The sequence below is a fragment of the Diabrotica virgifera genome, chromosome 9, assembly GCF_917563875.1.
Source record: "Diabrotica virgifera virgifera chromosome 9, PGI_DIABVI_V3a".
Classification (NCBI taxonomy): Eukaryota; Metazoa; Arthropoda; class Insecta; order Coleoptera; family Chrysomelidae; genus Diabrotica; species Diabrotica virgifera.
In genome coordinates, this window is record NC_065451.1 from 219256034 (window position 1) to 219282755 (window position 26722).

The following is a 26722-nucleotide window of genomic DNA, read 5'->3' on the forward strand; positions in this document are numbered from 1 at the left end:
AAGAATGGTTGACGTCGATCTTTATTTATCTCTCCATAAAAAAAGCAAGAGAATGCGGCGATTACCGCACCATTAGCTTGATGTTCCATGTTCTTAAGTTGCTAATGAAAGTCGTCCATAACCGAATATAACATCATAAACTCGAAATATACGTGTCTTGCATATATGCGTGTATAGTTAGACATTATACAAGGTGGAAGATAAAAATCGGGCAATATTTAAAGCACATACTGTAAAGCCAAAAATAGCTCAATTGAACTTAAGTTACCTTAGTAAAAAAGTGTTTTAAAAGTGTGTAAACTACTTAATTCCTAGCTGAGCGCTTTCCACTTACAAAGCCATCTTCAGAGCTATGGTCAAAATGTAAAAAGTATCACTACTCTAGGAAACGACATAGTGAGAGGTAGGTGATCAGTGTAGGAAACAAAGCCAAAAAAGCCCTTAAAAAATCGAAAAATTACTGCCCACTACTTAACTGGAATATCGGGGGAAGTCAATAGAAAAGGCGTACCAGCTCGTTGCTATCGAAATTTTTACTGCACCATAATTTTTTAGTAATATTTAAACAAAATAATTAATTTTTAAACGCTTTTATTTAGTTCAATAGTTTGCGTCAAATCTTTAGACGGTAATTTGACTGATTTTTCTACAATGCAAATGAATGAACACTTGCAGTCATATGCATTCGCGAGAACAATACACGAATAGCCAATAAATTTTTTTTATGGTTATTAATTGTTTAAATAAAAAAAGAATATGTGTGTACTTTGTACGCACGTAAGAAGTTATACTTCTATTATATTTTATAATTTCAACGAAATAAATATACTTAACAGTAATTACCAAAAATTAACCAAAACTTAACAACACCAAAAATTAAAAAAAAAATGAATATGAATCGTCCGGGATTTGAACCCGCGATCTCTCGATCTCTGGTCCAATGCTATACCTACCAACCGAGCTATGAAGCCCCGTGCTACTGACGTGTCGGATATAATTACACATCACGGTAACAAATAGATCAAAGTGAAGTATAAAAATAAATATTTTATTATCTTACGCCCGAGGAAGGCAAATCCAAAGACACAAAAATTATAATAAATAATACATTTACTAAGAACACTACTATATTCTTTTAATGACTTATTTGCGCTGATACATACATAATTTGAAAGATTAGCAACGAACTACATACTGCCTGTCTGCGCATGCGCCAGGGAATTATAAAATTTCACCCTCGATCATAAAGAAGTATAACTTCAAACACGATTTTAATGGAAAATGCTTAAATTATCTTGTTTTTTGGAATGTAAATACTTAAAACTTTTACAGATTGTAGCTAATGATATGAACTATACATAATTTCACTTTTTACGTTAATTGTTTACGTTATGCTTCATAAATAAACAATAAAAATTCAAATTTTTTGCCGATTCCGACTACTTTTCATGTTTGTAGATCATATGTTTTATACATATTTTAATAAACATGACGATATATTTTAATGTTTAAAAAGTGTAAGACTAAAAAGTAAAAAATAAAAAAATATGAAAAAAAATTTTTAAGAAACGCTTTTCTTTAGTTGCGAGTGACTAAAATTAAAAATATTATAAAAAAAATCAACCAAAAAGCAAAAAAAAAATTGAAAAAATCTAACACATTCGTTAAAGAAAAGCGTGGGGTGAAAACGGTTTATTCGATGAAGACGCGCCACGCTTTTCTTTGACGAATGTGTTAGATTTTTTCAATTTTTTTTATTTTTTGCTTTTTGGTTGATTTTTTTATAATACTAGCTGACCCGGCAGACTTCGTACTGCCTCAATAGATAAGAACAAACTTTTGTAAACAATAAACTTACAATAAACAAAAGGAATTCGTAATTAATAAACAAAAAATGCTCGATGTGAATGAGTTTTTATTATTATTTTTAACGAATTACACATAATGTTTGAAGATAAAGTTTAGTTAGAAAAAGTTTGCAGTGCAACAGTTGCAATCTTAAATTTGTTTTTCTTATAATGAATATAACAGCTTTATTTTATTTACACTCAAAAAAACCCTGTATTTATAATTGGGTTCGGGGTTGTCCAACTATATAGGTGTTGAAAAATAAAATAAAATTAAAATTAAATATCATTAAATAAAATGAAACAAAATTTTATAAAATTGAATAAAAGTCAATAAAAATAAATAAAACTGAATAAACTTAAATAAAAATAATAAATAAATTTAAAAAAATAATAAAATAAAAAAAAAATAAATAGAATCTAATAAAAATAATTAAAATTTAATAAAATGAAACAAAATTAATTAAAATTAAATAAAATTTTATAATTTGCTGCTTGTTCTTTTCGTTTGCTCAGAAATTTTCTTCTGCTTGCCGTTCGCCAGAAAAGTTCGACAGAGATATTTTTTGAAAGTTTCGAAAAATTAAGAAATTCATATTTTGCCCAAATTAAGTCCAAAAGTTAAATAGTTGCACTTTTTTTCGATGAAATTTGTTGCTCGTCCTTCTTCTGTCTTAATATTTCTAAGGCTTAAGATATTGTATTTTGGACACCCATTGAGCTAGAAAAAAATTTAGTAAGGTTCTGTTCGGATTTCAGCAAGGAGTATACCGAATTAATTTAGTATTTTTCACGTCACTATTGTGAGAGTTATGACGTCACACGCAACCCCCTTATGACGTAGAAGTATAAAATATCGACATAAACCTACTCCCAGTCCGGTCGAACATAGCTGCCAAATTTCATAAAAATCGGTCAAGTCGTTTCGGAGGAGTATGGCAACAAACACTGTAAAAAGAGCATTTTATACATATAGCTGTAAAAATTTTGGTGGCTACTAAAATGACAATATAAAACCGTATAAACCTTCCCTGAACTTCCACAAATAATTCAACATCAAAATTAGCCAAATCGGTCCACACATTCTCGAGTTTTAGCGAGACTAACGCACAGCAATAGATTTTTATATATAATATTTTTAATTTTAGTCACTCGTAACTAAAGAAAAGCGTTTCTTAAAAAATCTTATCTACTCTATGTCATATTATGTATCAGTTTTTAGTTTGTGAAAACTGTCATTTTAGATAGCAGTGCGTGAAGTGTTTAAAGTGTGCGTGAAGTAACAATGTATTTTAAATGGGATTTACTTTTTCGCACACTTTCAATGGATTTTTTGGCACACTTTCATATAATCAAATATCCTTAACTTTCGCGTTGTCATGGTGATGACAATATGAGCAATGCCTTACAACAAAATTTTTGACAGTTTTGTGGTTTGAAAGTAGTTAGGATTTTTAAAAGTCAAAGTTCTAAAAATTGTAGAATAGAAATCAATTCCAGTGACGAAGAGTTACAGTTTTTTTATTTGTTTATCGAATAGTAGATAAAATATTGTATGAAACTGTGCGTGAAGTACTTTTTGCGAACTTACGCAATGTATGGCACTCGCTCAGTTGTCGCTCGTGCTCTAAATATCGCGTGCGTTCTCAAAAAGTATACTTCACGAGCTGTTTCATAAATTTTTCATATTTTTTTATTTCCATTCATTTCAATATTGTGACAAAACTACGCATTCTAGATGAAAATATAACAAACAATTTTCTTGAAAATACTTCTTGTTTAAAATTCGATGTTCTAAATTTAAAAACCTTTATAAACAAAAAAATATATATTGCAAAGTAAACCCGAAGTTAAGCATAATTTTCAATTTGTTTATAATTATGAAAATTAACAAGAAAAATATTTAATACACATTTTACAATGTATATTCTTATGTATTATGTATAAAAGATGGGCCCAATCGGTCGAGTAGTTTTTAAACAATTATTTTTGTTTTTTATAAGTACAAACAATATTTCTTAAACAATTTTTTAAAGAATTTCTTTTTTTTTGCTTCTAAATACTTTTTTTAATAACTTTAATTAATTTTTCATTGTAATTTTCATTGTTTTTTTTTTTATAATTATAAACAAATTAAAAAAATGCTTACTTTCGGATTTAATTTAAAACATTTTTTTATTGTTTATAAACATTTTTGAATTTAGAAAATTACATTTTAAAGAGTAAGTATTTTCAAGAAAGTTGTCTGTTAAACGTTTTCATTAAGGGGGTAGGCGCAAAATCTTGGTAACAAAATTTCAAAATAGGCTCGAAATTTAAATGCATTAATTTTTTTCGAATCCTGAGAAAACTACTAAGTATTTTTGAAAAATTTAAAAGCAAAATGAAAGATTACATTATTACCGAGGGCCGAAAGTCCTTGAACATTTCTATAACGTTTATTTTAATAAGTTATTTTACAGGGGTGAAAAAAAGTGGAAATTTAGTGTGTGATTTTTAATTCCAAAGATTTCATTCAAAAGAAACTGTTTGTTTATTTTAAGGGACTTTCGGCACCCCGTAATACTGTAATCTTTCATTCTGCGTTTAAGTTTTTCAAAAATATTTATTAATTTTCTCAGGATTCGAAAAAAATGAATACATTTAAATAACATTGGACCAAAATTTTGCGCCTACCCCCTTAACAATGCGTAGTATTTTCATACAATTTAAATGAATGAGAAAAGTCATTTTTTTGCTTAAATGTTACCTAATAAAAAACATGACTCAGTAAAAATTTCGATAACAACGAGATCGTACGTTTTTTCTATTGACTTCCTCTAATCTAAATATTCCAATAATTGAAAAATAGCGGCCAGCTATTTTTCAATTTTTAAATGTTTTGTTTCCTGGGGTAATAAAGGGGGCTATAAAACAAAAGAATTTGGGCAACATGCAAAATAAACTGAAAAATATGTTAGTATACGTGAAATAGTTATACGATAATACCATAATATAGATAGGTACTATATTATTTGCCATTAATAAATATTAAGAAAACTATAAAAGATTTCTATTGTATAAAATATGGATCAATTAAATCGTAAGTATAGTATTATATCGTGATAGTTTTTGTAACTTCTAAAGTTAATTCTAGCCTTATCGGAAAAACAATCTTTAAAATTTAAAATAACGATTATAGAAACACATTTGTGTTACAGATCCTATTATTAATGAGCTGAGCAGTAAAAAACATTCAATATAACCTAAATATGGTATCACTTACTCCTGCCTTGCAGCTTCAATGTTAATCCAAATCTAGCACTTTGCGGAAATAGGGGTTGAGCGAAAATGTAAAAAGGGGTAGTTTATTTCAGTAGCAATGATTAAAATGCAATAAAAATAACATCGAAAGAAACACAAAACATAAGGGCTGCGATATTATGGACCCGTAACTGGGCAACCAATTATACGCGTGCGCCCTAAAGCTGACCGGAGCCCTATGAACAAGCAATACGTATAGGCTAGGTCAGGATCCAGGATCATAGAAAATGAGGACAAAGATATAGGGTTTGTAGGTATAAGTATATAAATGGTAAAGTAAAAAAAGAAAAGTTTAAGAACTGTATTTGTTCAGTATTATGTTGAAAGACTAATGTAGGAAATAAAGAAACGACAAAAAGAGATTATAAGTTTTGACAAATAAATAAGGTACCTAATTAAAATAAGACAATAAGTAATTGGTAATTGGACTTCGTAAGTCGTAGATTTTCACCCAAAGTAATCGAAAGTAGAGCTGAAAATCGATATTTGAACTCTTCGTGTAACTTTGCGTCGACTGATATAAGATTTTACTAATTTTGAATCATTCTTACTAAACTTTGGGTCATAATTGGACGTAGTTATGCAAGAAGGACTCAACTCCAAAAAGTGTGATTTTCAGGAGAGACGTTTTCGCAAAGTAAATTACAGGTAGGGGAGAGTTGGACAAAACCGGGTAGGTTGATAAAACCGGGTACCCCTTAATTCTTCTAACTGTCTGCTGCTATATATTAGACAATGTTAAAATTAGTGTCCCTTTCCCACAAACAGTCGTGTGTATTCATTTCTACCTCATTTAGTAATCTGTGCTGGAGCAGTAAGACCTCACCTGTTTTTTGATGCAGGAAACTCGATTTTGAAGGTAAGTTTATAGCTGTTTTCTCCTCTAATGGCCATTTCAAAATTTAATACATGTAACCTAGTATATTACCTTTAATTTGGCCAAAAATTTTGAATATTATTTCATAACTTAAAAATTTAAATAACATTTAATGTCTTGTTTACGAGTTTGACAAAACCGGGTAGTCCGAAAATCGACAAAACTGGGTACCCGATTTTATCAGACCTGTTGTTACTTCCAGTTTCTGCAGCATGGGCGTCCGCAGGATCAAAACTAGGGGAGGGCAGATTTGAGAAATAAAAAAATTGGTTAGATAAGCAATAATAAATATAGACGTAAATTGAGAGTCTTCAGAGAGGGTGAGGGTGAAGGGGTTTCCTACGAAAAGTTTTGAAAATAACGTTTTTGGAGCCAAAATTATAACTCAATGATTTCATACAAAAATGAAGCAAACTAAATATATATTAAATATTTAAAAAAAATTTAATGATTTTTACAAAAACGTGATGCAAATTTAACAAGTTTATTTCCTCCTGGATAAGCCTTCGATGTGTGAAGCAAGATAAATTGTCTGTTCCTAAACACTATTATTTAAACAACAATTTACGCGGATCAATTGTAAATTCTTGTAAAACTTTCTCTACAAACTCTTTCTTTTTTGGTAATATTTGTTTTCGATGAATTCTCATTAGAGCTAACCCATTAAGGCGATCTTCGACCATTGTACTCCGCAACCATGTTTTATTCTTTGAAGACTGCTGAACGACCTCTCAACTGTACACGTAGTGCAAGGCAATGTTACGAGAATTTCCAGCAATTTTTTTGTTAACGGATAAAAAGTAGTGGACGCTCGAACCAGTTCAAAAATTTCAAGGGTGTTGAAGATGTCTAACTCATTATTAAGGCGTTTTTTATTCCAATGTTCTACCCATACTTCTAGCTCTGCATCTATTCCATTTATTTCATAGTGGTTTAAGGATTGTCTCAGTTGTTCTAATTTATGGCCATTTAAATCAATTTTTGAAAAATGCTTGGAATGCAGAAGACTCAGAGGGAAGGCTGGCGTATTTTCTTCGGAAACCGTGTCTCTAGAGACAATACGAAAGAATCATGGATCGCCTTCGGTATTTACTAGGCGTATCAGCTGGATGATTGCTTCTATGCTGTTGCTTGTCTACAGTTCTAGGGGTAGATAATTCAAAACCGCATTCTTCGGCTACCTTATTGGCTTCATTCAATAAAGTGTTTGTTACATTCTCTGCGTTCTGTCTGTGTTTTTAAAATATCCATGATTTGACGAATATGTTCCGCTACCTTTAAAACATTAGTTTACGCAGATTGTACGCGGTTGACTATAGGCTCTAGGTATTCGGAATATTTTGCAATCACAATGACAGCGACGATAAATCCTGACTTGCATGCCACATAATGCAACTGATAAGATGTTTTTCTAGTGACCAAATTTCCTTCAACGGATAGGGTTTGCAAGGCCTGTACAATTTCAATGAATTTTTTTCGAAAAACCCTAATTACCTTGTATTTCTCGAACCACCGTGTTTCACAGAGGCTAGGGATATTTGCTATCATATTCCTTCTTAATACTGATTCACGGAAGAAATTGGTTGCATCTTTAATAGTTGCAATAGTATTTCGCACTTCATTTAAACTATTCAAATCGTTCACAACTAAATTTAATCTGTGTGACGCACAGTGGAAAAAAATTCGAATAGAAAGAAAATACGAATTCAGGGGTGGTTGCTGTTGCTTGCAGATTTAAAAAATATTAGGTAAATAAAATAATAGCAGATTTCAAATTTGCATTAAAGTTTTGTTAAGTTTATGTGGTTTTTTCATCCCAGCTAGAATGTAGATATAGAGTAGTTGCATTCAAAATCAAGATTAAGTTACACCTTCGTATTTTTGTATATTGCTTATTCACCAATTTTACACTCGCCTCGTCCTCTCTAGGGGGGGGGGCAGCTGCCCCCCTCTGCCCCTCCCTGTGGACGCCCATGTTCTGCAGTGTTTTTTTTTGCTATTAGTTAACTACAACATGTGGCTTCTTCTGTTGAAGAAGCTAGTAAGAAAGCTAGTAGGAAAAATTAAAAAAAATCTCCAGTCGTAAAAAAATTAAAACTAAATGAACTGGACAAAAAAAAAAAGAAAAAACGTGGTAAAAAGAGCTACACCAAAAACAACATTTTGGAGAGTTTGGAGGAAGAAGATAATAATGACGATGCGTGTCTATATTACAATTAACTATTTTCAAATTATAATGCGAAGGAAAGCTGGATAAAATGTGTGTCTTGCACCAAATGGGCCTATGACGCTTGTAGTGCCTATGATGATGTAGATGAAGTTTTTATCTGTGACTTCTGTTCATAGATTTTCGATTTGTGTTCACATAAATATGTACTTTTAATAAATATTTTATTTTCTGCCCATTAGTCTTTTTACATGGTAATTAAATTATTACCCGGTTTTATGATACCAGTTGGACAAAACCGGGTATTTTGCAATATTTTCATAAAAATAAAAAAAAAATAAAAATCTAAGAATATTTTTAAAAATTGACATTGGCGTATGAAGCTTAAGTCGTTTGAGAATATTTCAATCTGCAGCAAACATTTGCTACTCTCACATAGCAAAAGATACAGATGGTTTTTGGGGTGGTACCCGGTTTTGTCCAACTCTCCCCTACAACCTACAACCTTACTGAAGGTTGTACCGTGTTTAAAGGGGATAGTATTTTTATTGTTAAAGTATTTAAAGGGGATAGTATTTTTATTTTAACTAATACAATATATTTATTATAACAGCTTTGTTATTCCCAAAAAATGGTGATTGGTTCCTTATTGCATATTATACATATTAATTAATTACATTTTACAATAGGGAAATAAAAACACAAACGGAGTTATAGTCGGAGAGATAGAAGCGGATTTTGTGCGTGATAAGTAATATGGAAAAACTATACGGGGATATGTTGAATTAGTTGTGTACATGACTTTCACCAACGGCCGGAAACCAGAGTGGGGGCGGAGGGTAGTTATAAGGGGTCAAAGTCGCGGTTTTTATTATTTTTTTTGTGACGCTCATGATCGAGATAGTGCACCAAAATTTGGGAATAAGTAGGTCATGACGTAACTAAGCAAAATCTCTAAGAGCGGAACGCTGCGTGGCCGACAAAGGGGTGGGGGTAGGGGGTGAATATAAAAAATATAAAGGGTTTTTTGCGACGTTCGTGATTGAGATAGTGGACTAAAATTTGGGAATAAGTAGATCATGACATTACAAAGTGAAATCCCCAGAGCCGGAAACCAGAGTTGGGGATGAGGTTAGTTATAAGGGGTCAGAGTCGCCGTTTTTATTATTCTTTTTTGTGACGCTGATGATCGAGATAGTGCACCAGAATTTGGAAATAAGTAGGTCATGACGTAACTAAGTAAAATCTCCAGGGGTGGCACGCTGCGTGGCCGACAAAGGGGTGGGGCAGGGATGAATACAAAAAATATAAAGGGTTTTTTGCGACGTTCGTGATTGAGAGAGTGCACCAAAATTTGGAAACAAGTAGACCATGACATACCTAAGTAAAATCCTCAGAGCCGGAAACCAGAGTTGGGGATGAGGTTAGTTATAAGGGGTCAAATTCGCCGTTTTTATTATTTTTTTTGTGACGCTCATGATCGAGATAGTGCACCAGAATTTGGGAATGAGTAGGTCATAAGGTAACTAAGTACAATCTCCAGGGGTGGAGCGCTGCGTGGCCGATAAAGGGGTGGAGGTAGGTGTGAATATAAAAAATATAAGGGGTTTTTTGCGACGTGCTAGATTGAGATAGTGCACCAAAATTTGGGAGTAAGTAGACCATAACTTAGCTAAGTAAAATCCCCAGATCCGGAAACCAAAGTGGGGAAGGAAGGTAGTTATAAGGGGTCAAACTTCCGTTCTCTATTATTTTTTTTGTGACGCTCATGATGGAGATAGTGCACCAAAATTTGGGAGTAAGTAGGTTATGACGTAACTAAGTAAAATTTTGAGGGGCGGAACGCTGCTTGGGGTACCAAGGGGTGGTAGGCAGGGGTGAGTATAAAAATATATGGGGGTTTTTTTGCCGTTCGTGATAGAGATAGTGCACCAAAATTTGGAAATAAGTAGGTCATGACGTAACTAAGTAAAATCTCCAAGAGCGGAACGCTGCGTGGCCGACAAATGGGTGGGGGTAGGGGGTGAATATAAAAAATATAAAGGGTTTTTTGCGACGTTCGTGATTGAGATAGTGGACTAAAATTTGGAAATAAGTAGATGATGACATTACAAAGTAAAATCCTCAGAGCCGGAAACCAGAGTTGGGGATGAGGTTAGTTATAAGGGGTCAAAGTCGCCGTTTTTATTATTTTTTTTGTGACGCTCATGATCGAGATAGTGCACCAGAATTTGGGAATGAGTAGGTCATGAGGTAACTAAGTACAATCTCCAGGGGTGGAGCGCTGCGTGGCCGATAAAGGGGTGGAGGTAGGTGTGAATATAAAAAATATAAGGGGTTTTTTGCGACGTGCTAGATTGAGATAGTGCACCAAAATTTGGGAGTAAGTAGACCATAACTTAGCTAAGTAAAATCCCCAGAGCCGGAAACCAGAGTTGGGGATTAGGGTAGTTTTAAGTCGCAGTGTGTATTTTTTTTTGTGACCCGGCACAACATTTGTCCCTCACGCAGCGTTCTGCCCCTGGAAATTTTACTTAGTAATGACATGATCTACTTATTCCCAAATTTTGGTGCACTATCTTGATCACGAACGGCAAAAAAACCCCCATTTATTTTTATACTCACCCCTGCCTACCACCCCTTTGTACCACAAGCAGCGTTCCGCCCCTGAAGATTTTACTTAGTTACGTCATGACCTATTTACTCCCAAATTTTGGTGCACTATCTCCATCATGAGCGCCACAGAAAAAAATAATAAAAACCGCGACTTTTACCCCTTATAACTACCCTCATCCGCCACTCTGGTTTCCGCCTCTTGGGATATTACTTAGATATATCATGGTCTACTTATTCCCAAATTTTGGTTCACTATCTCAATCACTAACGTCACAAAAAACCCCTTACATTTTTTTATTTTCACACCTGCCCAACCCCTTTGTCGGCCACGCAGCGTTCCACTCCTGGAGATTTTACTTAGTTACGTCATGACCTACTTATTCCCAAATTTTGGTCCGCTATCTCCATCATGAGCGCCACAAAAAAAAATAATAAAAAACGGAATTTTGACCCCTTATAACTACCTTCCTCCCCCACTCTGGTTTCCGGCTCTGGGGATTTTACTTATTTATGTCATGTTCTACTTACACCCAAATTATGGTGCACTATCTCAATCACGAACGTCGCAAAAAACCCCTCATATTTTTTATATTCACCCCTACCCCCACCCCTTTGTCGGCCACGCAGCGTTGTGCCCCTAGAGATTTTACTTAGGTACGTCATGACCTACTTATTCTTAAATTTTGGTGCACTATCTCGATCATGGGCGTCATAAAAAAAATAATAAAACCCTCGACTTTGACCCCTTATATCTACCCTCGGCCCCAACTCTGGTTTCCGGCCGTTGGTGAAAGTCATGTACACAACTAATTCAACATATTCCCGTATAGTTTTTTCATATTACTTATCACGCACAATATCCGCTCCCAGCTCTTACTAGATTATATTTTTATTGTAATTATTTGAAGACAATAATACGAAAAACTAAGTAAAAAATAAAAACAAATCTAATATTATTTTATAGCTTAAATATAAAAAATAGACCGAACTAAAATAATGAAATTTTACAATAATTATTATGACAATACTAGTGTAATGGAAAAATTAAGACTATTTTTGTTGTTTCATTTTAACATAATGGAATATTTTAATAAATTTCAGTTTGAATGTCTAGCGTCCCATTTTACCCATCAATGTCGTCTTCAATTTCTTCATTAAATGATAAATTACGATAAAAGTTTTTACAATCATTCGGAATGAAATGAAGAAATGATGCGATATCCTTAAGCTTTTCAGACGATATTGGTTTTTCTTCTGGCCAGAGACTTTTCAGCAAAGATGACATGGAAGGGGGCCTGCCAACTCCTCGTTTTTGCACATTTACTTCAACAAATTCGTTACTATAGTTGTTACTGACGTAAATAGACATTGGTTTATTTTTAATAATGAGGATTTGTTTAAATTTTAACCAGTTTATCTTGGTGTTTGTTGTATCTTTTTTTCTGTTGACAATAGTTTTTTTCAATATCACTTGTAGACTTAAACTAAACAGATTCCATTTTTACTACGTTTAAAATACTTATTTCGTCTTCTAGCATTCTTGATAACACTGATATAGTCTCCAGGTGTGTAAAGTATTTTGTGAAATTTTAGGGCAGACTCAATGTCACCGAATTCACTGTCGTGTGGCAGGAAACTGTGCCCAGAGACTAAAAATTTCATAGTAATATTTTGAAGGCTAGGGTGGACCTCTAACACAGTTTTTACCATAATTAAGATTAATCTTGATATTTCTATTCTGACCACCACACGAATCACTCCTTAGTGTCAAATTGGTGACATCCTTGTCAACATTAGCCATAATGTGTTTGTGTAAACAAGACGAAACTACCTGAGCGCCCCGACCAGCTTGTCCCTCTACCCAAACATAGCAAAAGCCCTTTCCACTCTTGCCACTGTGGATTCCGCAACTGTATAACATCAGTTGTCTTTTGTAGAACATGATGTTAGTTGGAATAAGCGGCAAATGTAGAGTTTTCTCTATACACAGAAAACTGCTACAGCAACAAATCAACAACACTGGAACACTGGTTACTGGCTCTCTTTTGTAAAATGCAATATGGCTCCTTTGATTCATTTTAGTAAACGCAGATGGAGTTGGTTCCCTCTTGTAAAACACATGCTTGACTTTATGCGGTTGGAGCCTGAATGCAAATCTTAAAATGATAGTTACGTAAATGGTAGTTGATTCAAACTGTTATAACACAAAATATTGATGCTGAAGCCATTGGTCCTTTTTTGCTAAACAAAGTTTGAACCTTCCTTAAGTCATATAAGCAATAATATCAAATTTTAAATTTTGGTAGTTGGTTCCTTCTTGCATAACTACGTCCAATTGTTTAAACAGAAACGACTTCAAAACCGGAACTAAAGATTTAAACTCGACTTTTCAGTACGCCTCGATTGATGTGTTACATGTACTATTTCTGCGACTATAATATGGCACTTCCGGTTAGAACTTTTTAACCGGAAATGATATAAAAACCAAAAGCATACATTTGTTCTCATCTTGCTAAGGCACGTCGAATGATATATCGCTTATACTATTTCGGTGACTTTAAAACAGTACTTCCGGTTGCAACTCTAAAACCGGAAGTCCGATTTCAAATTTCTCATCTTTATTATCATCCTTGGATTATAAGCTTTCATTCGACATCTCATTTGCCATTATATCTGTATTTAATAACGAAGGAGTGAAATTCGCGGACGGACGGACAGACAGACAGACTTCGTGAAACCAGAAGTAAAATATGATGCGGCTGTATTTTCGTTTTGCAACGAAATTGAAAATGGTTATTAATTTTTGATTTACCTGTTTACTCTTATTGGAGTATGAAGGGAGCCATTCTCGTTGGAACTTTACCGCGCTGAGCAGATGGGACGTGAATTATAAATTGTAAAATTCCCTCGTCTTCCTTAGTCTCGGCATCCGTTATGGCTTGCAAATTGTAGAAGCCTCGGAGGTATAACCAGAGAAGGTTCCCATTGTTTTCAGCCTGGTGGGATGTAGAGCAGCATTATGTTGTTTTATATGCCATTAGATTGAAAACTTAGTCAATTTGCTAGCAGTTGCCGCTAGAGCATCTATGCCATTTCGTTCGTTGCAATCCGTGACTACACGCCGGGGTTTGTTCCCACATAACAATTTCATGTTCTTAGTAGATTCATAGAACATACTTTTCAGAAAAAGTATATACTTAGAATATGCGTAATTACCATTGCGAATGTGCAGAGCATATACTGAGTATATACTACATTACAGTATTTAAACGTTCTATGTATATACTTAGAATGTACTACCGCACTTCTTTTCAGTATATACCAAGAACATACTTTTTAGAAGATTCTAAGGAGGTGCTATAAACCTTCTATTTATATACTTAGAATGTACTATCGCACATATTTTAGTATATGGGAAGAATATTCCAAGGAAGTGCTATATACCTTCTAGTTATATACTTAGAATGTACTATCGCACATATTTTTAGTATATGGGAAGAATATTCCAAGGAAGTGCTATATACCTTCTATGTATATACTTAGAATGTACTATCGCACATATTTTTAGTATATGGGAAGAATATTCCAAGGATGTGCTGTATTTCTCAGAAGTATGTTTTCAACATCACCCAATCTCATCCTATAGGTTCTACCAAAGAATACTAACACACCCACAGGGTGTGTTAGTATTCTTTGGTTCTACTAATATATTATATTTACATATTCTAATTGCATATGAGAATGTAGTTATTACATTCTACAACATTACGTAAAAAGTAAGTATAAAATATATAAACTTTAGTTAGTTATATAGGTAACTATGTATAATAAATATTATATGGGTAAGTAGCCTATATATAAAATATAAGTAATATATTTAGTTATTATGTGCACATCAAAATAAAAATGCTGCTTATATAATTATATAATAGCCAAATATATTATAATATGTATGTAAATTACTAAAATTTATAGGTATCTATATACATTATACATACTTTTACTTACTAGGTATTTAGGAAATATTGAAGTACCAATATGAATTTATTATTTTCAAACTGCTTTTTATGTTCTTAAAAATGTTTTAGTCCTTGTAGCTAGAAATACTTGGTCCTACCTAACAACGTAGACATAAATGCATAACTGTACTGGAAACTATTTTCATATTTTGCTCTTTTGTTACCTACCCCCTTCCCTTGTGCAGGTATAAAATGCAATGCAAGGGTCAGAATGACAATGAATGGCCGTTTCCGGATTCCCGAAAATTATTTTATTATTTTACTTATGGTATAAACTCAAATCAAAATGGTATATTCATTTCAACTGAAAACGAAACGAGAATTTCTCATTTTTCTTCACAATAGAATTAAGTTTTAAACTTTTTACCATACAATTAAAACGGTTTAAAAAAAATGAATTAGATAGTTCAGTAGTACCTACTAAAATACATAAATTTTATTAATTATTCTTAACGCGAAGTTGATAATCTATAGGCTCGCATTATTCTTCTTCCTATAGGTACGTACGTACATACAGTATATTATTTTTTAGATATTTTAAAAGTATATACAAGTAGGTATGTGTTAAGTATATACTTTTGCATATACTTACGCATATACTAAGAATATTCGATTAAGGTATATTCTAAGAATAAACTTTTACGAACATTCCGAGATGCTACGTACCCGAATGTGCTCAGTATATTCGGTGCAAGAATATTCTTTGAGGCACATGCAAATAACATGAAATTTAGAATGTTTTTTATGGTACATGCTATGCTTGTACTACGCATATACTAAAAAGGATATACTTCGACGAATGTTGGTAGGATATGCTTAGAACATGATGCGAACATCATTGTTATGTGGGTTTTGGTTGGATTAGACAAAGCAGCATTGCCTCCTGATGAGAGACTAATAAGTTTCGAAACCGGTAGAGGTTCTTGCTGCACTCTCTGATTGGACTAGAATATGATGCGGCTGTATTTTCGTTTTGCAACGAAATTGAAAATGGTTATTCATTTTTGATTCACCTGTTTACTCTTATTGGAGTATGAAAGGAACCATGGGACATGAATTATAAATTGTAAAATTCCCTCATCGTCCTTAGTCTCAGCATCCGTTATGACTTGCAAATTGTAGAAGCCTCGGAGGTATAACCAGAGAAGTTTCCCATTGTTTTCAGTCTGGTGGGATGTAGAGCAGCATTATGTTGTTTTATATGCCATTAGATTGAAAACTTATTAGTCCTTAGTCTATTGACATAATTATTTATACAGGGTGTACAAGAAAAATTATTTTAAATTAAATTAATTGACACAAAAAGAAGAATGTATGCAATTTATTTACTCAAAATACATTCTACTACTGACAGAAAACAGAGAAAAATGTTTATTTGACAAATAAATATGGTTTTTCGCCTAAATTCAATATTGAACCTACCAAGAGAACCTACCTTTATTTATCAAAAAACATTTTTGTCTGTTTTGTGACAGCATTAAAATGTATTTTGAATTAAATAAATTACATACATTCTTCTTTTTGTGTCAATTAATTTAATTAAAATATTTTTTTCTTGGACACCCTGTATAAATAATTATGTTAATATTTACATTATTGAATAGAGAATCGAATAACCTTTTAAATGAGCTAGCACACGACCCCTATTCCCTATTTAAAAATAAGGGGTTGGAGAAGTGGAAGGGAGGGGGTTGACAAATCACAGATGTGTGTACCGTAAAAATGTGTCCCCCTTAGATCAAAAATCGACCCGTTTCGTAATTTCCTTAAAATGCAATAAATACTGTCGAATATCGAGGTACAGTGGAACCCCGATAAGTCGGCCCCGATACCCCGGAAGTCCGGCTAACCCGGACCGATTTTCATCAGACAAACATTTCAACAATAAAAATGTATGTAATAGAATATTTGAGGCATAATGTGTATTTGTGTAATTTGAACTATACGATAGTAAAAATGACTCATGGCACACGGCGGCAGAGCCACGTTCATTGTCTCGGATTATCGGAAACAACAGGCACCTGTAGTATTCTTTTATTTATTTCAAACTGTTTTAGCATTGTTTAAAAAAGACTAAAAGACTATTAAAAAAATTATTTTTTAACCTTCTACTACTGACGTGTACTTTCTGGAGCATAGCTACTGACGTGGTGCCATGTAGACCCCATGTAATTTCTATTTGGTATTGCCAATATTTTTTAAAAATAAGACAAATTATGTTAAATTTAATTTATTTGACATATTTTACATTAGTGTATGTATTTTTTTTATAATATTTTTCCAAATTGTTAGTTATTTAACATATTACAAATTACATGTCAAAATATCCTAAATAATGAAACGGTTTACTAAAAATATCGTAATTTTTTTATTGTCTAAAATGTTTATAAAATATTTATGGAAAATGAAAGATCAAATATACAAGATATGAAAAAATAAAATAATCCAAAAAAATAAACCCCCTATATGAACAACTACAACACCCAAACTTTAGCAATTTTGGAATTCAGATAAAAAGTTACTTTCACATTCTTTACAAATATTAGCTCTACAGTTATCACACATTGATATCTTACAAACATTACATGAATTCTTAGTCTTTTTATCATTTTTTCGTGGACAGAGCAAACATCTTTTTCGTTTTTGGTTCATGTCGGGATCGGGATGCACGTTTTCATCAATCATCGGTTTGTTCAGTACTATACTTATGTTCATTCTCAATTCTCTTGGAAGTCTTTGGTTGATAAGTCGTCTATTCAAATGTCGTTCAACAAGTTGTTTGGCGAGCAACTTCAAAAAGTCTGCCCGTAGTATGTTGTTTGGTTCTGGATAGCATTGGTGTAATATATAGGAATTAACTCCTGCGATATCGATGATGGAATAAAAAACCGCCATAGGCCAACGCCTAGTACGTCTACTTGAACTATAAATTGTACATTTCTTATCCAGGGCATCTACTCCCCCTTTGGTTTCATTATAAAATACAATCATTTCAGGTTTACCAGTTTTAACATCAGTGTATTTTTGTCGATATATCGTAGAAACCAAAACTACAGCCCTTCTTTTCTTTGGAACATAAGACACCATTGTAATATGTTTAGTAAAACCGTAGATACAACTCCCTACTTCTCTCTTCCGGTTGGGCAAAAATTCAGTAGGAATTGCTAACAGAGTTTCTTCATAGTTTTTATCACCGTAATTTACTGTTTTGGACGAACTTGCCATTTTCGCAAGTTTTCACAAACACTGACGTGGTGCCAAAATGACCCCTTTCAAACTTTAGTTAATTATACACTCAATACTATACTACTGAATAGCTTATCAATAAGTGAAATGATAGACGTTACTGTCACAAACCTATGACAGAAAAAATAAAAGATTGCGCGTAATTTGAATTTAGTCTGGGGTCATGTATGGGCACCACGTCAGTAGTAGAAGGTTAAACAATGGTCTTACTTTTCACTGTTCTTAAATAACATATAACATTGTTCCGATTTTTACTGTAATGTGTGTAGGACAGAGTCTTGTATTGTGTAGGTAGTACAGAGTCTCGCTTCTGTTTGCGTAGGTTTGTGTTTGCGTATTTTTAGTAATTTAGATGTCAGGTACTGTGCATATATATATTTCATGTTACATATTTCATTTATAACGCAGTTTATCTGTAAGTATACCGTATTTTATTAATTTTTACCATATTCTCCGGCTAACCCGGATTTTCGATAACCCGGATCGGCCGCGGTCCCGATTAATCTGAGTTATCGAGGTTCCACTGTACTTATGTATACCCTATTCTACGAACATACGCCTGTTTTGGATTACTTCGATAACGAATATTTTACTGTGCAAAATAAGAAGAACGAAAGTAAATTGCAAATTACATTGTTGTTTATTGGAATAATTATTAGCGCCATTTACTTTCGTACTTCTTATGTTGCACAGTAAAATATTCGTTGTCGAAATAATCCAAAACAGGCGTATGTTCGTGGAATGGCCCATACATTGTAAATCATGATTTGGGAGTGCTCCTTGTAACATTCAACTCAATGTGTCTTGGTCTGTTTATTATTTCTATGAAATCTCATAGTTTCTCATAGTGCATCTTTATTGTGATTTTAGTATAGTAGGTACCAAATTTAGAATAGGTAGGTAGGTATTGTACTACTGTAGGTACTTAAAATTAAAAAAAAAACTATTTTATTACCTATTCAGTTTGTAGTTTATTAAAAAATTATAATATAATAAATGCAATCAGATACAAGATTACTTCTTATCTACAACATTTCGAAATTGAAGACTGAACAATATTATATCTTGGTCTTGGCAATTAGATTTCCTTCTGCATTGTCCACACAACATCAACTTTATCCGAGGTTGCAGTACTTATTACTTTATAGCCAAATCGGGCTAACCAATTAAGTATTTCAAGGTGATGTTTCTTCACTTTAATTTCAATGTTATTCCTTGTCCAGTACTCTGAAAATTCTGCCTTAAGCGTCGTTTAAACACAACGATAAGTCACAGCAACTAGTTGTGATGACAAGTTGAAACGCTGTTTAGACGCTGCGATTCAATGCGATACCGCCTTCAACCCAACTCCAACTTTGATAAGTTGTGCGATGCACCGTTTACACACAGTGATAAGTTGCAACAACTCGATTGACCTTGATAAGTTGTTTGATTTATCGCTGTGTTTAAACGACCCTTTAAACATCGTTATCACTGACTCATCTTGGATATAAATTGTAGTGTATATTTGATCCATATTAAATATCGTCATATCCGCTTTAACGATCACATAACTGGCAGTAGCCATAATAATAAGTAGCCTTTCTGGTTCTGGTTACTAACTGGTATAGCAAAGCAATTTCTTTTAATTAAAATGTCTTCACAAGAAAACAACCTATTTACTTCACACAATGCTGACACTTTTTTGTAGTTCTGTCTGCCTCTATCAAAACTTTATTGCATCAACAGCTTCCAAGTAATGTCTTCTACCATGGAAAAATGGTTACATGTGTATATAAGTACACTAGTCTCCGAGAGATGGCAGATGCAACTCTTTGGTTTTCCCCTAACTTTCTGGGTTTAGATATTTTTTTTAATCATTCGCTTTAGAGCAGGGGTTCTCAATCTGTGGTGTGGTAGGTACATGTACCACTGGTGGTACATATCCTTATTTGACACAAAACACAAAAACAGCCAAAATCCAGCATATTTTAGTTAGTTAGATTATCTAGCTCGACAGGTAGTTCAGTTGGTTGGGTGGTACCAAGAATAAATTTAAAAGAATTTTGTGGTGAATGACTCAAAAACTTTGAAAACCACTGCTTTAGGGAATACAAACATTACAAACATATAATATTTTTAGGGGGGGCGCCCATATAAAAATTTTTAGGGGGGGGCAGACGTGAAGATGTACATTATATTTTGTATACTTTGGATAACCATAATATTATATAGTTCAAAGTTCAAAGCACCCGAAAAGCTAGGGGTTGCCCACGGCCCCCATTTTTTTATTGCGTAAAAATAAGTAACTTTTATTCGAAACATTTTTTCGAATTATGGATAGAAGATGGCGCTATAATCTAAAACAACGATTGTTGGAAATGGAAAATTAAATTAAAATGTTAAAGTCCCCACTAAAATGGAAAACTTTACTTAACTTTTTTCGGTTTTAGGACCTACTCCTCACAACCCAATAGGTCCCCATAACATTCGAGTGACTGCACATTTAGCATACTTTGCTCCCCTACAGTCGTACAGTCTCCAAACGGTCTACAAGTTGTTGGAGTTGGAGTAAATTGAAGCCAGATATGTGAACAGAGAGTTTTGGAAGAAAAGTTGGTATTAAAGATGATACAGAATGTAAAGAAAGAGTTGTTTAGCTCTAAAGACATATTAACAAGCCTTACTACCCTCAGCATTTAGGAAATGATAATTTTTCGCAAAATTACATTAGGGAAGAAATTAAATTTATATCCAGGTTAATGGCATAATTTGACCAATCAGGAAGCTCGTTTTCCTACTGTCGTCCAATCAACCCCATTCCTCCAACGCAAAAATTCAAGTTCTATGCCATGAAACATATACCTTTCCTTGTCTAAGTTTTGGGGTCAATCGATTTCGTTTATAGGTTATCTCCCACTAAAAATGTCAAAATAAAATAAATTTTGTTGTTAATTTTTACAACTTAGAAAACGATGAACCCAAGAACAAAATGCAAAATTAACTCGGATGGCAGTGTTTGTTTATCAGATATTTTAAGTTCGTTTAACTCGTCAATCAAAGAAGAACATGCCTGGGCACTATGTTATCAAATTGCAAAATATTTTGAGGAATGTCTGCAGACATATAAACAAAACTCTTATGTTATTACTGAGGTACAACATGTTTATTTGAAGTCTGATGGGACTGTACATGAAAACACGGGGGTTATAGAAGAAGATAACTCTAGGAGGACGCCCCAAAATGAACTGGATATAATCAAAGGTATGTTTTTGACGAATTAGGTATTTAAAAGTAATGTCAGTTGTATTTTACTTGGTGGTATGAATTTGAATCTTTTAAATACTAGCTCTTTCTCCTATGGCACTACAACCCAAGTCGGGTCCTGGCTTCCTCCAGCATCTGCCTCAAGTATCTCTGACCCTGGCTGCTCTTAGCATCAGTTCTTACTTAGTCTATCCACCTCTTCCTTGGTTTTCCTACTGTCCAACGTCCCACACTTCCACTAAGCATTCTAATAGGCGTTCTGTCATTATGGACTGTTTACTCTTGTTAGAGTATAGGTCACTCAAATACTCATCATCATTCTCTTTACCTTATCCCTATGCGGGGTCGGCTTCCCTAATTGCATTTCTCCACACAGTTCTATCTTTGGTCATATCAATGTTAATCCCCTTTACTAACATGTCCTGTCTTATCGGCTCCCCCAGGTCTTCTTTGGTCTTCCTCTCCTACTCCTTCCAGGAATCTGCACTTCGGCTATTCTTCGTATTGAGTGATTACCTAATGTCTCAACATTGAACATGACCAAACCATCTTAACCTATGCTCTCTCATTTTGGCATCAATTGGTGCCACACCTAGACTTCCCCTAATATACTCATTTCTAATTTTATCCTTCTTTGTCACTCCACTCATCCATCTAAGCATTCTCATTTCCTCCACATGCATTCGTTGTCCTCTTTCTTTTTCACTGCCCAACATTCAGTTCCGTACATCATAGCCGGTCTTATGGCTGTTTTATAGAATTTTCCCTTCAGCTTCATTGGAATTTTTCTGTCACACAACACACCACTCGCTTCTTTCCACTTCATCCATCCAGCCCTAATTCTACTGCATGCATCTCCATCTATTTCTCTATTACTCTGTAATACCGATCCTAGGTACTTAAAACTATTGCTTTTCACAATCATTTCACCATCCAAAGATACCATTTTATTGGTAGTAACTCCATCTTTAAATGAACATTCCAAATACTCTGTTTTTGTCCTACTAAGTTTTAAACCTTTTTCCTCCAGAGCTTGTCTCCACTGTTCCAGTTTTTGTTCTAAGTCTCTTTCACTATTTCCTACTGACACTACATCATCAGCATACATTAGGCACCATGGAATGCTACCTTGTAGTTTTGCTGTTATCTGATCCAAAACTAATGAGAATAAATAAGGACTAAGCACCGAGCCTTGGTGCAATCCTACTTTCACCTGACATTTATCAGTCTCTCCCACACCTGTCCTAACACTAGTCGTTATTCCCTCATACATATCTCTCACAATCTTTACATATTCGCCAGGGACTCCTTTCTTATTGAGTGACCACCACAGAATCTCTCGAGGAACTCTATCATATACTTTCTCAAGATCAATGAATACCATATGAGCATTGGTCTCTTTATTCCTGTATTTTTCCATCAGTTGCCTTACAATTAAAATTGCATCTGTTGTTGATCTGCCCTGCATAAAGCCAAATTGATTATCGGATATTTCGGTTTCTTCACGTATCTGTCTATCAATTACTCTCTCCCATATTTTCATGGTGTGGCTAAGTAGTTTTATAACCGTGTAGTTTTTACATTGTTGTATGTCTCCCTTGTTTTTGTAGACAGGTACTAATATACTGCTTCTCTATTCGTCTGGCATTTGTCCAATTTCCATAATTCTATTAAGTAGACCTGCTAGCCAACTTATTCCTGTCTCTCCCAACGCTCTCCATACTTCCCCAGGAATATCATCTGTTCCGACTGCTTTTCCTTTCTTATTTTTTGAAGCGCTTGAGCCACTTCCTCGTTTGTTATTCTGGTAACCATTGCTGTTACTGTCTCCGTTAACTCCACAGGCTGTCTGTCAAATTCTCCATTTAATAAACTGTCAAAATACTTTCTCCATCTCTTTTTGACATCCTTTTCGTGAATTAGTATTTTGTTATTTTCATCTTGGATACATCTAATCTTATTAAAATATCTTGCTTTCTTTGCTCTCTGGCTATTTTATATATCTTTGCTTCGTCTTCCCTGGTATCAAGTTGATTGTATAGGTTTGAATACGCTTCTGCTTTAGCTGTTGCTACTGCTACTTTCACTTCCTTTTTGGTAACCATATAGTTTAGACCAAATACTATGAGCTCTTTTAATCCATTTCATCTGGTGGATTAGTCCTCAGTTTCCTTTTAGTTGCTGTTCATAGGTTGTGATGTTTTTTGTCTTCTCTACCATCTTCTTCCACTCTATCTGGTTCTGAATCTTTTCTCTCCAGTTTGCAATTTCCATCTTTGATATAAATATTGTCTAATAGTTGATCGTCCTATCTTATTTTTGGTCTTCCTCTTGGTCTATTTTTTCCTGGTTTCCAGTTCATTATCTTCCTGATCAGTTCTTCTGCCCCTTTTCTTCAGTTATATTTACTATTTCATGCTTCATCAGCTTTCTATATTCCCCTGTTTCTGTCTCTACTGGGCCATATATTCTTCTCATAATTTTTCTCTCAATTATTCTTAACTTTTCTTCATCTTTTTTCGTAAGGCAAATTACCTCTGCTCCATAGGCTATCACTGGTCTAATTGCTGCTGTATATATTTTTGATTTTATTTTTTGCTTAGGCTTTTGTCCTTAAGTAGTTGATGATACAGTAGAACCCCGAAAATTCGAACTAATTGGGGGGACAGCCTGTCTCCCCAATTAGTCGGAACCGAAAAGTTCAGATTATCCGAAAGTTAGCCTAACTAGTAGTTCAAAGCTTTCTATGTCGTTGATTTTGAGTCGCCAAACATTCTCGGAAGAGTGTGGACAATATTTTTGTACTCATGTTTATTATGAGAGAACCGAAATAATAAGTTTATGTTTAACCTTTATAAGCACTATATAATTAAAGTACGCATTTATTTTTAAGAAAATTTTAAATGTCAAAGTCTTATTAATCCTACTTGTTTAATTTTCTGGTTTTACTCTTCAGATTAGGGAGCGTTCACATATTACGTAACACAATTTTTGAAGATTTTTGACCCCTCCCCCCCCCCCTACGTAACCCCCAAACCTGTGTTACGTAATACGTGAACAGCCCCTTAACAGGGTTCGGATTTGCGGGGTTCTACTGTATTTAAAATATAGTCTATTACCTGATTTATTTCCTTCGTTCATCTCTATAGTCCTTCCATTTTTTCCATCCCCCATCACCCCCAGGTATTTAAAGCAATCTACCCTCTGGGTAGATCTAGGTATCTTTATTTCTGTTATTCTGTTTACATTGCCTCTTTTGTTCTTATTAGGTGTTACCTGGCTGACCAAGGATAAAAGTGCCTCTTCTAGTCTTTTTTTATCTAGTGCTACCAGTCCCAGGCCAACCTCGTATCCTACAATCTGTGTTGAGCTTTGAATAATTCTCTTTTTCAACCCTGTGTCTCTGATTACTCCTTCTAGAGCGATATTAAATAGTGTCATTGCCAGACTGTCTCCTTGTCTTACCCTAAGTTCTATTTGATTTCTTTTGTATCTCCTTCATTTGTTTTAACTTTTGCTGTTGAGTCTTTCATTGTCATTCTAAGGCAGTCTTATTAATTTTGCAGGTATTTCCATTTTTGTCATATACTTTAGTAGTTTTGTCATTATCCATATACTTATAAGGTGACTGCCCAGTATGATTTTTGTATTTTTACATAATTTGCTATTGGGACCCTGCAAGTTAGGCAAAGCAACACCTGGTTTCTATGCTCAGCAACATTATTCGCACTTTTAATTATATTGGCCAATTATATTAGTCCTGGTTACTGGATAATTGTCAAGGTCATAGTCCAAAAAAATAATAAGAAGAAAAAATAAGATTCAGGATTCAGGTTATGTTATTAAAATGTAAACAATTGTATGTAGTAAATAAAATTAGTCATTAAAATGCAGTACTGCAAGCAAAATACAATTAATTAAATTTACCTTTATATAATAATTGCATATCATATCAATATTGTGAGCAACATATAATTTTTCTTCTTCAATGACAGTAGGTATGAAATATACCTCAATTTGAAAATTTCAATTGACAATATGAATTATTTAAGAAATTTGCAAGATTTCTCCGCTATTCGTGCACAATCGTTTCTCGTATCCCCTCCAAGAACTTGTACACCGCGAATAGAGGATTCTTTTTAATATCAATACAACTTATGGTTGAACCTTATTCTTCACATACCATTGTTGCAGATGGGTCCCAATAATCTTTTCAAGATCTTTCATTCAAATGTATTGATAAGGTTTGCTGTCTTTTCTGCCGTGACCCATGTTTCTAGTTTCTATGGTATACAGGGTGTTTCAAAAAGGTATGTCATAAATTAAATCACGCATTCTGGGGACAAAAATAAATTGATTGAATCCAACTTACCTTAGTACAAAAGTGTACACAAAAAAAGTTACAGCCCTGTGCAGTTACAAAATGAAAATCAATTTTTTTCATATATCGAAATCTCTTAGAGATTTTTAATTGAAAATGGATATGTGGCATTCTTATGACAGCAACATCTTAAAAAAAAATTAAAGTGAAATTTGTGCACCCCATAAACATTTTATGGGGGTTTTGCTCCCTTAACCCCCCCCCCCCCCAAACTTTTGTGTCCGTTCCAATTAATTCATAATTGTGGTACCATTAGTTAAACACAACGTTTTTAAAATTTTTTTGCCTCTTAGTATTTTTTCGATAAGCCAATTTTTATCGAGATGCGGCTTCTTTTTTAATATGTTTACATAAAAATTCTATGGGGGTTTTGTTCCTTTAAACCCCCCAAATATTCGTGTAGGTTCCCATTAAACTATTATTGTGGTACCATTAGGTAAACACAGTGTTTTTAAAACTTTTTTGCCTCTTAGTCTTTTTTTTGATAAGTCACTTTTTATAAGATGTGGCTACTTCAAAATATACCTAAAAATGTAAATTATAAATAAATTTTCAGATTATTAATAGGTATATCATAGGTACTTAACCATAATATATATAAATATGTGGTGGATTCGACAAATATTCAAAATATCTCGATAAACACTGGCTTATCGAAAAAGTAGTAAGAGGCAAAAAAGTTTTAAAAACAGTGTGTTTAACTAATGGTGCCCCAATAATAATTTAATTAGAACGTACACAAAAGTTTGGGGTAAGGTTTATGGGAGCAAAACCCCCATAAAATTTTTATGGGGTGCACAAATTTCACTTTAATTTTTTTTAAGATGTTGCTGCCATAATAATGCCACATGTCCATTTTCAATGAAAAATTTCTAAGAGATTTTGATATATGAAAAAAAATCGATTTTCATTTTGTAACTTCAAAGGGCTGTAACTTTTTTGTGTACACTTTTATACTAAGGTAAGTTGGATTCAATCAATTGATTTTTGTCCCCGGAATGCGTGATTTAATTTATGATA

The 26722-nt window shown here is 33.6% G+C and overlaps 2 protein-coding genes across 3 annotated transcripts in view; one reads left to right on the forward strand and one right to left on the reverse strand.

Annotated features, from left to right (window-relative positions):
- Nucleotides 1-5266, reverse strand: part of LOC126892044 (uncharacterized) — a 72850-nt gene extending 67584 nt beyond the window's left edge. The window contains exon 1 of the mRNA XM_050661472.1: nucleotides 5113-5266. The gene's annotated coding sequence lies outside the window, so the exon portion shown is untranslated. The remainder of the gene's footprint in view (nucleotides 1-5112) is intronic.
- Nucleotides 1-26722, forward strand: part of LOC126892042 (protein spire) — a 70784-nt gene that overhangs the window by 21018 nt on the left and 23044 nt on the right. For both annotated transcript variants that reach the window (XM_050661468.1, XM_050661467.1), the window contains exon 2: nucleotides 20508-21318. In XM_050661468.1, coding sequence (XP_050517425.1) covers nucleotides 21030-21318 — 289 coding nt within the window. In that variant the 5' untranslated portion in view covers nucleotides 20508-21029. The remainder of the gene's footprint in view (nucleotides 1-20507; nucleotides 21319-26722) is intronic.